This window comes from Chiroxiphia lanceolata, chromosome 1 (genome assembly GCF_009829145.1).
Source record: "Chiroxiphia lanceolata isolate bChiLan1 chromosome 1, bChiLan1.pri, whole genome shotgun sequence".
NCBI classification, from domain to species: Eukaryota; Metazoa; Chordata; class Aves; order Passeriformes; family Pipridae; genus Chiroxiphia; species Chiroxiphia lanceolata.
The window spans coordinates 90,393,875-90,407,436 of record NC_045637.1 but is presented as its reverse complement, the minus strand read 5'-3'; the positions used below and the strand labels follow the sequence as shown (position 1 = coordinate 90,407,436).

General features: G+C 41.3%; 1 protein-coding gene across 14 annotated transcripts in view; it reads right to left on the bottom strand.

Annotated features, from left to right (window-relative positions):
- Positions 1–13,562, bottom strand: part of HIVEP1 (HIVEP zinc finger 1) — a 137,303-nt gene that overhangs the window by 65,494 nt on the left and 58,247 nt on the right. For all 14 annotated transcript variants that reach the window (XM_032681382.1, XM_032681401.1, XM_032681373.1 and 11 more), the window contains one exon: positions 1,425–1,478. In XM_032681382.1, the coding sequence (XP_032537273.1) occupies positions 1,425–1,478 (54 nt within the window). The remainder of the gene's footprint in view (positions 1–1,424; positions 1,479–13,562) is intronic.

Sequence of the window (13,562 nt, the reverse complement as noted above, 5' to 3'; positions counted from 1 at the left end):
AGTTGCTGTATCTGGACATATCAGCCCTCAAGGCTGCAGCCCCATTTGCTTGTACAGACCACTGCACACACAGCCAGACCTGTTCAGGACTCCCTGATCCCTACAGACCCTCTCTTGTGCTCTTGTCCCTATAGACCAGCATTCACTCTCAACCCAGAGATGGCCCTCAGAGACCTCCAAACTCACTCCGTCCCTCAGCCCACTTTACCTACTCACTGACTCACTCTCATTATCTTTGCCAGCAATCACAACCATACTCACCCCAGCTGCCGCACCACAGACAACCCCCTCTACACCCATACACCCAGGGAGTAAAAGAGCTCCTTACTGGAGAAAGTTGAAGGTGGAGTTATTGAGGAGACAGGACAGACTGTGCAGGTCAGGAGCAGATTGAGGCCAGACAAGTGTCCTGGCCAGCCCCTGCTGGCATGCAAACCAACCTTTTATTCAGTTATCTACTCCCCACATTTGTTCCTTCCCATATTACCCAAATCCCTCACTCTCTCCACCTTTGGTTCATCTCCTAGACATTCCATAGTATGTTCCGTGCAATTCCCTAAAGCTTTTCCCCTGCATTCCCCAATGTGTCCCACACCTCCAGCTAGTAACGCTCTTAGCCCAAAAAGTGAACTGGGGTGCCGCTCCCTTATTGCACATGGTGATAGGTTTCACTCCTGGATGCTGGGCTAAGGCTCTGCAGGGACAGGCCTGGGAGGAGACTAACAGGATGTCCTTTTCTCTGAGTCCTTAATCTGGGTTTCTGCCTGCCCCTGTGCTCCTCTGGGTTGTGGAGATGGACCTCTCATGGCTCGCCCATGATGGGCCCGGTACCAGCTTGGCAGAGTTCTGTTTGGGCTCCCCACTCTGTATCTGGGCATCTCTGTGGGTGTGCAGATGAGCTTTATCACACAACCAAACAGGTACCACTGCAGTCAGCCAGCCTTGAAATGCAACGACTTTCTGCCAGGTTTCAGAGTTCTAACACACAGATTAAATCTGCCACAGGTCACCTGTTTTTTAAAATGAGCTGTGATGATCAGTTCCCTTTCAGCATGTCTTAGAAATCATATCACATATTGCTCACCATGAACCAAATATGGTTATTAATGATCAGGTAAATCATATAATGAAGCAGGAGTTAGCACAAGTTGTAGTCAGTAAGTGCACATCCCTAACGCTACAGCTTCAGCAATCTCATCAAGGTCAAGGCAGCTACTTGAGTGGTTAAAACAAAGCCTTTGTGTCTCAGCAGAATTGGGGCCTCACACATAGAGCTCCTGATCTGCAGACAGATATGCCTTGGGCCCCATCCAGTACCCAGCCCAGTGCAGTCTTTTCACTGACACAGGCATGCTTTGGATCAGCCTCTAGGATCACAATACATTCATTTTTTTCAATTTCATTTTTTTGGGTTTGTTTATTACCTCTCTGTTGCTCTTCTGTTCCATTAAGTTGCTTTTGTGCTTCTTCAATTTTGTCTGCAAGAAAGAGAAGTCGTTATTAAAATACATATATAAAATGCACAAGATTTTAGTAAGTCATTTACTGCAATCCATCTTGAAATATCTGCTTATATTTAGGAGTGATATCATTCATGTGTAAATATGTGGTACATTATGAGTAATACAGCCATATAAAATTTTATCATGTTTTACCAGGGAGGCTATTGACATGTTAAATTACACGGAACTGCCGAAAGAGAAGCACTGGCATTGGATCTGCAGTCAACAGCTAATCCCACTGTGGCTTTGTACCATCTATAATAACATATGCAGTCAGGGGACTCTCTGGAATAGGTATTATGGTGCATTACGGAGTATTTTAATACATTTCTGAAAAATGCTGTTAGAACAAGACGATGCGGCATTAAACACACTGATAGAAACAGCAAACAGGATTTGCTAAGTGAAGCAATGAAGCCAATACTGTCACACAGGGGTAGGAGGGGGCAAGCAGCAGCCCCAACCTTACTCCTCTGTGAAATTATAGGAAATTTCCATATACACAGTGGGAGCAATAAGAGGCCTTGAGTCTTTACTCTCTCCCCGTCTTCACAGTTCACTTGCTGCCCCCCAGACACATTGGTGTTGGAATGAGAATTGTGCTTCTCCCGCTGTTGCACAGAAGGCACAGAAGGTTTTGTGGGAAGAGGAGACCTCGTTCTGCACGTGCATGTGCTTGCATGTGCAGAACAAGAAGCGAGGGGCAACTGGAATAAATAAAAATTTGACACCCATTTCTTTTTGGTAGCAAACAGTCCCCTGAGTGGCTTCAGGATTAGAAGTCGTGTCGATAAGAAGCAGCGGCGGTGGGAGAGGCTGAGCTCTACATCAAACTATGGCCTGACCAGTCTAGATCTGAGCTTGAAAGATGGTTTTCAGATACAACCGATCGTTTTCCAAAATACCTGGGAAACCCTTTTTTTCTTCTATTATCTTTTTTCTTTTCCCTTGCTGGGGGCAGTTTTTATTAACAGAATGTATCTGGATTCATCCTAAACCTCTCAAACTCTACTGGTACAACTCAAGAAACACCAGACTTTATGGCTGCCATGCACAGAAGGAGGACGATAGCTCTGCAAAGCCCTCAACCTCTTTCTTCACGAACATTGAGGCTTTACTCAGTCTGACTTTTACTCATCCTTCCTATACAACACAAGGTTTCTAGAAAATGTCCTTTCTTCAACACACTGCTAAATTGATGGGTTTAAATGACTTCTCTATTATTTATCAGCTGAACCACTCAAGCATGTTGGAACTATTTGTTCACAGCTGAAGTTTGAATTTGTTTCCCAATTATTTTCTCCGTAGAACCAAATAATTATAACTGAATCAAACCCTTCTTGCAGGTGTTGAGTTTTGTTGAGCAGTTCTGCATTTCTGTTTTTCAGAACAAGTACCAGGTTTCCTTCCTCACTAAAGCTCAGTAATTTCTCTGCTGTACATTGTCCCAGAGAATGAACTGAAACATCTCACAAGGAGGTTAACACGGCAGACTCCCAGAGGTTCTAAATGAGAAAGACTACCACTGCAATTTTAAAAGCCAAACTTCTTCCTGCTTCTCAGGCTAGTGAGACATACGTACATATTTAAAGGGAAGTTTTATCACAATTTCTTTTGTACTGACTTACTGGCTGCTGAAGACAAAACCAAACAACTCCAAAAGAGAACAACCCTTCACCAGCTCTTTCCCAAGCCAGTTATGCAGGCTTACTTTAAACATTGAAGACATGATATTTAACACCTTCCTATATTTTAGTTACTGCTGAAATATTAGATGCATCAATGCATTTTTGTATAGAAAGGGCCAAATAAATCGTAAATAACCATTTCTAACAAAATAAGAGGAAAAGTAAACAACGCATCTTTTACACACATGTGCCACCAAAGCTATCAGAGAAAAATGTATCTAACAATGCTATCCTGTTTTCCCACAGATTATTCCTTTAGGGAAGGGTGACGGAAGAAGCAACTCACAAAGTTGCACAACAGTTGATGAAATACATAAATACACAGAAAAAGAAAAATCAACAAACTAACCTGTAAATGAAGCATTAATATTTACCAAAAAGCAACAAGAAATCAAACCCGTAGTTTGGCTGTCATACTCACTTCCCCTCTGTTTAGAGATACATGTAACATGCAGTATACAGTGTTTCTGCCTTCAGAGGATGTAAAAGATTAGTCATCAAAACTTAAGTACACAGGCAACTGGAGTTTCATTATTAAAAATAATTATCTGCATATTTCACATAAATGCTACAAGAAATATATGCATTTAAATTCATAATCATTCTATTTTATAGAGAAAAATTTTGGAACCATGCTACATTAGACTGCCAGAAAGATTAAATGCTTTCATCTCCTTAGCTGAATTCTCTTAGCGGAAAAAAATCAGTTCCTATCAGTAATTCCCAGCCACTTCTTTGTCAGACTGTAATCCCAAACAAAGAACCACAGATAGCAGAAATAATAGCTAGGTAAACATGTGCTTGGTACACAGCCAGAAAGTCTCCTACACTTCCTGCATCTCCTGATACATTTTCCCCGATGAATTATATTTGCTGCATTTATGTCTCCATACCTATGGAGGTATCCCCGTGCAGAACAGTTTTGAGCACTGTGAACACTGAAAAAACTCAAATGGTGCCGGAAGCCGAGAGCAATGACTTGGACTGTAAATGAGGCATGGGTATTAACATCAGTCTAAGGCTAAATGTTTTACTGAAGGTCTACATCCTCATAATGGCTGATATCACACAGATACTTGCTCTGGTTATTACACCAAGGCATGTTTACAAAATCCATGGCAGCTGCTTCCCAGCCTGCTGCATTTCACAACTATGGATCCTATATAGGCAACTGCCTTACAAACCGCTGTGTTTCAGCCTGGAGGGAAGAACTGGGTTATCTCTAGGGGCCATGGAGCAGGTGGTGAGAGCAGGCTTGGAGCCAAGTACCACATCAACACCAAAAGGCAGCCTCCCCAGGTCTTCTGCCAGCTCGCAGGTATGCCAGCAATAACTTGGTAACTACATCAAATGTATATTATCCAGTCATCTCCTTCTCTTGTGTCTCGTTAAATTAGCTGTACGTCAAACATCTTAACGAAGATTATTACAGACAGCATACCATATTCTTTCATAATTATATTATAGGTGCTCTAATGGTACATACCTTTGAAAACTCTTTATAAGCAAAAAATACATCACACAAAAATCATCTGCAAAGCCCCAGAGGAACTGAAAACTGACAGGTCCTCTATTATTTGGAACTAACATTATCCAATCCAATACTTGCTTGGTTTTGTATTATTTCAGAATTAAACCTGTGATACTGTCTAACCCGAAAATTTTACAAAGGTAGCATTTCTTTATCACCGGAACATTATTTACTTCTATTAGGATAAGAGAAAGCAATTTAACTAATGGAAATTTCTAATATATGGTAGGTATGGCACCCTCTTTATTTCCTATAAATGTCAGAATAGTACATATCTTGACTACTTTACTCTAAGAGCTGTCCTAACGTCCCCCACCTTTAGCAGACAGCCTTCTGGAGTAGTACACATCTAGAAGAAAATGACAGTGACAGACACACTCTCATTTAAGATGGGACATTTCTCACCAAGTGCTTAGTAGAGGGGAAAAATGAAGCCACAATGAAAGAAAAAATCATCATACGCATCACTGTGTAGAAAGGAGATTCCACATGACAGTAGTGTAACAAGCCAGCTCTTGTGGTTATCCCAGGCAGGTGCATGCCACAAAAATGCAAATCACATGTAACATCATGTTTTATTTATATCTATGCAGTACATACACAAACGTACCTGCATGCATGTAAAAGAAAATGAACAACATGTGTGCAACGGTTTTTCTTACTCCAGCATTAAGCCTTTTCATGTTGTTCTCTAACACAGCTCTCCCAGCAGGTATCTGCTGTGTAGAAACATCATCAAATTCCTTGAGGTTTTAAATATATAATGCAACTGTGCTTTTTAGGAATGCAAGGAAGGAGACTGGCACACAGTAAAATATGCGTCTTGTTTTACACACCTCCCACTGTGATAGATTGTTAAATGGATACCAGCAGTCTGAGTTAGATATGATGGTGCTGTGGTGGGTTTTTAAATGAAAAAATAAACCAGGTTTTTCAATAGCTTTACATTCTCTGTTTTTGATCTTCGCTGAAAGATATAACCTCACAGATATTAATTAATTCACAAATCCAATACAGTTTATAGAGGGGTTTTTTTAAATATATCAACGTATACCAACTTGAACATGTCTACATGTATTAGAAATGCATAAGAATTTTTAGAAAGATTTTAAAGGTCTTATTTTTTTGGTGAGTTCAGGAAGGAAAATAAAGGTTAGGAATTTCAGCAAGGAAAGTAGAAATACTGAAAAGTGTGAGGTTTGCAAAATATGAAACCAGTAACTTCTGACAGCAATTTAAGCTGGAGTAAAATAAATTGTCCAGTTGTGGGTTTGTTTGTGGGTTTTCATCTCTTTTTTTTTTTTTTTTGTTCACAAGAGTCCCCATGTCAGCATAATGAGATGACTTGGTCCTGTTGAACAAGTTGCCCCATACAGTGACAACACACAGAGGAATGAAGAAGTAGTCACTGAGGAAGACCTACTTATAAGCCACCAGGAAAGCTTACATGGGAGTGGTGGGTGAGAAAAGTTCATTAAGCTTTTGCAAACTGCCCAAACATGAGTATTTTTCATTGTGCATATTTGCATGTGTCTGTATCACCGTAAAAAGGGGATTTTTTTGACTTCTTGTTGAAGACATACAACTACTGCTCTAGAACAATAAAGAGGGCTCTGGTTTTGGTTTGTTTGTTTGTTTGTTTGTTTTTTATAAATCACACATACTCAGTTTATGTATAAGTGGAAAATTAGCAGATTTAAACCATATTGGATACTGAGAACAAGCTATTTCATCAAAACTTAAAAATACAAGCTTATATTTTGCCTGAAAGGCTAGGGTTATATGTTCAAATACTTAACCAAAACAGCTGGAAGGAAAATGTCAGCATATTTTTTACCTTCAGTTAGAGACAAGAACAACTCTCAGCCTTAGGCCTGAGTCATCGCAAAAATACTTCCTTTGCAAAACAGCTTCAGATGGCAACAGTTTTTCTTCTTGTAAGAAGAGAGCAAGTGATAAGAGGCCAAGACCTTGTGTGGAAATCTCCATCTTCAGACTATTGAAACCTGCCAGGCTAAAGTGTCAGTAAAGTGCTTCACCTTTCATTGGATGAGAAGTGCCTGAAAGCACTGAATATTAAATAAATTAAACAAACAAACAAATAATAAAAAAAAATACCCTGAGCACCAGACAGGTGGTGCAGAGTGGCCCAGCTTATAAAACATAAAATCATAGAATGCCATGGGTTGGAAGGGACCCTAGAGACTATATAGTTCTAACCACCCCAGCCATGGGCAGGGACACCTTCCAGTAGACCAGGTTGCTCAAAGCCCCATCCAACCTGGCCTAGAACACCTCCAGGACTCGGATTTGACATGGAGGGACCTGAGCCCACCACCACTTCCCATCTGAGCCATTACACACCTCCCCCAGAGGTAAGACCCATGCTCCGAGCACCAGTGCCCATGCAGTGCAGGCAGAGGCAGGGCAGGAAGGAAGGGTAGCCCTGTGAAGCCGACGAATGACGCAGGAAGCTGATGCAAGCTTGGAGCATTTCCCAGATGGCAGGTTTCCGTGGCAGTGTTTAATCCCAAGGCACCCTGCCTGCAGCTGGGGGGTACCCACCTGGGACTAGAGGGGATGCAGAAGCGCCCACGCCCCACAGCAAGGGGGCTGTGATGCTTGTCTTTTCCCTTTTGCTAGGAGGAGGAAAGGCTCTTTGCAACCTGCTAAAACAAGAACACCGTAGTTCCAGTGTATTTTGGTTAACTGAGATGAATCCCAAAACTTCCTTTAACCAGCTAATTAAGAAAAACAATAAAGGAAAAGAAACCCAAACCAAACCCCAAGAGTCTTGTCTGTACAAGGAGCCCATTAGGTTAATTGAGGGGCGGTGCAGCCAGTGGGGTAGGAGGTGGGATGCTGCCTCTTGCCTGTTTCTCGGTAGGAGCAGAGGCTCGGCAGGCCCCTGCATGCAGGCGGCCCCGCACAGCGGGACAGCCTCCAAACTGGAAACCCAGGCAGCACAGCCGGGGTCCCAACTGCACTCTGGGGACAGCAGCACTGTCATTCGCTGCTGAAGGCAGGGACACCGCAGTCAGGAGGTGCAAGGGGAGGAGGATCCGAGCATCTGAGGATGCCTTTGATGGCCCCAAGTTCACACTGCTGCCTATGAACACCTACAAAGCTGGCACACAGCAGGAAGAAGGTATTTCACAAAATGCATTGGATGAAGCACTCTTCTCACTCAGATTTAAATCTACTTTTAATTAGAAACCACTTTTCTGTCCCCATACATTTCCCTTTTCCAATTTAATGAGGAACTCTCAAGATTAAAAGAGATCAGATGAGGAAACACAGTCCCTTCATCTTCTCTGTAATTTTATAGTGTGGAAATTTGACATTTTTTGGCATATGGTTTATTTTGTTGTTTCTCCTTTCCTGTTTGGGGCTTAGAGAATCACAGCACCACAGCTTAATGGGTTGCCAAATGCTGAGCCTGATCACTGGCAGCATGGATGTCTGCAGCCTACCAAAAATGCAAGTGAAACAGATTAAACCTTATGTTTGTTAGAAGCTACTGGGTTTGAAGACTGTACAGCTGAAAGAGAAAGGGGGGAAAAAAGACCTCTTAAAAATTATATAAATTTTAAACTCTTAGCAACTAGCAGGGTGATGCAGGAGCAGTTGTCATATTAAAAATTATCAACTACCTTTTTAAACATCTAAAATGAGATTTTAAACATCTTAAAATGTTCAGCTAGTCATTATAACCTTGCCTAATGACCTGTTTGATGAGTTTTTCAGAAAAAAATGATGCATTTTCATTTTAATGTCAACTTTGAATGCTCATCATACTCCCTGCCATATATAATTATTTGCATTTAAAAATGAAGAACCCATGACAGATACTTTACATAACCCCGTTGAAAACAGAAGATAAAATTCCTCCTCTTATTACTATCCATTTTAAGAAAAAAAGAGGGTTGCGAAAACACAATCTAAAATCTCCAGCTTAAACTTGTTTCAACAATGATCTGCTACACAGTATATACAATGAAAACAGTCAGTGGAGAGGTTGTGTATAAGTTAAATATATAACGGCTTTATCCTTGCCATCACATATACCACTCAAGAATGATAAGGGCTTTTAATGAGGTTGACAAGGTGTAGGTGCATAAGTTACATAAGCACCTTACTCTATCCCTGTGTCATTAATTTATGACTGGGGAGCTTTCAAGCTTTTTCTTGTTTGTTTGTTTACATGATTTGAATTTTTACTGTGAGGCTTTTAAATTCATTAAAAACTGAGCACAGGAGGGGGGGGGGGGAAGAAGTTTTCTGGATGGCTGTCGCCTTACAGAAGGATATAACAACAAGCAAGGCACCTGTGGGGACAGGCACAGTAGCTGCCAAGCATAAAATTTCAGAAGTGCATCTTCAGAAATACCTCCTGCCTGGCACCTTCTCACGCTGCATAGTGCAAGGGTAGCACTTTCCACAGCTAGCTCCTTTTTCACCTGCCCCACAAAGCCAGGTGATCTGGCATCCTGTGTGTGTGCTTCTGAGAGCACCAGCTGAGTCGAAGGAGATAATCCATTTACACGTTGTCTCCCTCCGTTGTCTCCCTCTGGTACCGAATTACAAACACAGGTACTGATTGCATTCCATTTGCGTGCAATTATCCATCTAGCCATCTAGCACAATAATTACCCCATTGCTATGCTGATCCTGGAGCATTGTTTTGCCCCACTGCCAGATTCCAGCTGCCTACTTAGGACAGAGTGATGATTATTATCACTGAAATCTGTGTAATAATTATTTAACAGCCTCTAGGGTATTCTCTGTTCGAGGCTTAATTTTGGCTTTTGGTTTTGTTTTTTTTTCCTATACCTAACCCAATATAGGTGCTAGAAGTTAAAATATTAAAGCTCTAGTTCACCACCTTCTCCAAGCTGCTGCTATGAGCACCTTCATACCTTCTGCACTGAGACAGGTTCCCTCCTCCAGTAGGTTTACTGGCCTATGATCTGTTGTCCCCAAACTGGAAAAAGGTGTGGTTTTCACTGTTTTTTTTTTGTTTTTTTTTAAGTCTGACATAGAGATTAAATAAATACCAGTGAAATACCTTCAACCATTAAAAAAACCCAAACAAACCAAACAAACCAAACCACCAACAAACTAACAACATTTCCACTCACTGGAAACATATGTCAAAATAGCACATGGAGCCCAAAAGATTTCTTTTAATTCTCTGTTTTCTCAAATACAGAACCTAAACCAAACAGTGGAGCCAGCCGCTTCCCAGCCAAATTGGGAAAAATGTTTCCATCCATCTTTCTGGTACTCTAAAAGCATTTGTTCTCAACTGCAAGGCTGCTGAGGGAGGGTTTTCCCAAGACAAAAAGGCACAAAACTGGTTCAACTGGTAGAACAACACTGAGAGTGTTTCATCACCTGAGACAACAGCATAAAGGCTTTCTGCAAGTTCTTTGAGGGGTCAAACTTCTATGTAATTTCTTCTTCTATTTATGGATTTCCTCAAACAGCACCGAATTTACAAGGTAGACATAAGGTAAGTAGATACATTCAGCACTAGGAACCTATAGCATCAACAACCCTGTTTAAGCACAGATTAATTTTCTTAAGCTTAGCATATACCTCAAAAATCCTCTCTTTGCTGAGATCCCAAAATCTTGATAGAAATGGTTTAAATTATTAGATCTTTAATAGGACTTTGAATACTGAAGTTCTTATATTACCTGGTATTAAGATGGACAATAAATAGTACTGCTGGCTAAGGAAAAAGAAAATTATTGATGACTAACAAAAAATGAAACAAATCAAAAGCCTACAAGTCAAGCCAAAAGTCCAGCCCAACATCTTGGCTCCAGCAGCAGCTGATAGCAGAAGTCAAGGGAAAAGCAAGTCCTGGATTCTGAAGCCATGCCACTCTGAAGTGAGCCCCAGGAGCTGTACTTAAACCTCATGAGTCCCACAGATTATTCCTACATTAGTTTCTCCAAGTGGGTTTTGAATTCATGGCAGCTTTTCACATCTGTCTTCTTCAAACTGCAGGGCCTCATCTACTTAAATCATTCTTTACACAAAAGCTGTTCAATAGACTTATGACCTCTGCGGCTTTTGCAGTGCCATTTTATCCTCTTTGGAGATGGAAGTGAAGAAGGGAAAGGCAATTAGGAGGAAGACATCAGAATCGATCCCACTGTTCGTGATGAAGGCACACCACAGATGCTACTGTAACAGATATGTTTTTCTGTACTACTGCCATCAACAGTCCTAATGTTTAATTTGTTTTTTGACAGCTAGCGAGCACACAGTTGACTTCTCCCCACAAATATATGACCCCTGGATCTCATGCCCAAGTGTTAACAACTCAAGTTAAATGAAAAGTCTGAATATTTTTCCTGTGGACATCACTTTGCATTTATCTGCACTGAATTTCACTTGTCATTTTGCAATATGGTTGCACAGCAACCTAATGTCATTTTGAAATCCTTTGCATTTTCATTTGCATCTTCATCTTCACCTCCCTGGATAACTCCATCAAATTGGCAACACTGCCATTCACTATGCCTGCTCTTTTCCCAGATCACTCAAGCAAACGGGAATCGACAGAGGCACATTTCTATTAACTGTAGAACAGCAGGCAGTGTTTGTCTGCTAAGGAGTAGATATCGACTGCAAAATGTGTAAATATCAGCTTCTCAATAAATTTACACACAAGAGATTTTTCTCCTGGGGTATGTTGGGAGAGTTGACTTGATACTCTGTCTTTCTTCTTTGAAACCTTGTCCTTACTTCCAACCTGTCTTTAAAATCCAGCCCGTCCAAAGAACATCATCCCTACACCACGCAGATCAAAGTACAAAGTGCCTCTGGGTCATCACCTCCAGCCACCCTGCCCGCTCCTTCCTCACCAGCTCCTGCCGGTGCTGGAGCATCTTCATGTAGCATCCTTATAATTGGACTGACTCTAACACACAGCTCAGGGCTTCTTCCAGCCTGAAGGGCAGCTGCCATTTCACGCTACTCGGTAAACCCCTTTGAACAGGGCTGCAAAATCACACCTTCAAATTCAAAATTCCTCTTTAGTATAACTAAACATTAAATATAAAGTCAAAAATTTTCATCAGTTTAACTAAGGTATCTCATTTTTTGCTCGCTTGTCTTTCCAAGAACTTAATAAGTTTTAAGTGTTACATGCTGTGTGAATGAAGTCCAACTGTCATAATGGCATCAGTGGGTCTTAGCACTAAAGAAACAAAAACCTAAAAGTCCACCACTAACTTGTTAGGCTAAACCTTGCTCTATGGACTTTGCAAGCTTACTTTTCCATAGTAATTTTCTATTTTTGCCCTGACTTTTTTCCATGCTGAATGAAATGTTACTAGCTGCAGCTTTAAAGTGAAAAACATCAACAGAAACTGGATTAACAAAATGAAAAACGCCTTTGAAAAACTAGTCAAAACAAGTTGATGTAGAACTAGGTATATCTGAAACACAAAACTTAAGCAAGTCACTAAGATATATTTTTCTTGTTAACGGCATGCTGCAGCCATGAACAGGGGCTTAACCACACTAAGAGGCTTACAAACAAAACAGCCCTAGGCAGTTCATGTTCCTTTCTCAGGGCAGACACAAACTGCGGATGGAAAATCTACATATTAAGTGAATACCTCAATTCAGTGACTTATTTTACTGTTTTCCTTTACCTGCTCCCATTCTCCTTCAAGACCTGAGTCAAAAACTAGGTCTAGAGTTTTTGCACCACTGAGCAATTGGGTGTTCTGCAGCCCATGTGCCATTCCTGTCAAAGACAGTGGAAGTGGGGATAAACCATCTCTCCAGAAACTGAATATGCCTTAGTTATAGGCAGACCCTAAGCAGAGTGAGGAAGTTGTGGGACAATTACCCTACATCATCCAAATTTTCCCAGACATTCCAGAAGGTATGACTTGGGGAAGGAGGGGGCCAATCAGCAGGTATGCTGGGAGGAAATCAGGCACGTCAGGGAAATGTTTGGTACTGAAAGGATTTAGTTCACATTATTAGGAAGGGATAATTTCTGGTCACAACCACACACCAGCCTGCTAAGGCTGTGCTTGGCTTTAAGCACCCACCTAGCTACCCTGCAAACTGCATGAGCCATTTTCAAGCTCCCTTCTACTTCTCTTCTCCAAGATTTCTGCTTGGAGCAGGATTGTGCTGGTCCCAAGACACTTGTTAAAACCTGTCTCCACCACCGTTGGCTCTCATCTCTCTCCTCCTCCGTGCCTGCTCCAGCTGGTCCTGGAAGCCAAGAAGGGAGGCTGGCCCTAGGACCACTGCTGCTGCAGGCTCCCTGCTCCCAGTCCCACCCAAAGGCATGCTGCCCACCGTGGCTCACCTGTAAGGACAGCAATGTCCTCATTCCTGACCACTGCAAAAAGTCAAAATTGCTCAGATCATACAAACCCACTAAAAGGAAGTAGAGACAAATAACTGAATTTATAGAGAAAACTGTGAAAGTACAATAGTGAAATCTTTAATGACGACTCCAAAGTAAACTCCTGATCGAAATTTGCTTCTTTCTCTTTCTTGGGGGAGTAATGAGGGTTCTTAAAATATTTGCCCTGGATGTTAATCAGCATCAAACCTGAAGTAAAAAACCCTGAAATGCTCTCTCCCCTCCTCTCCAAGAAATACAATAAATTCCTCCCCAACAAATAAAAGAAAATAGGCTGTCATTCCCTTTTTTTATTACCTCCAAGATACCCTTGGATAACAAATCAGCTCTTAAAAAAAAGTATTCCAGAAAGTTGACACTGCAAATTTAGCTCATTGATTTTTATACAGAAAAAAGCTAGTTAGTACGAGAAGCTGAGAAGGTTTTGTTTA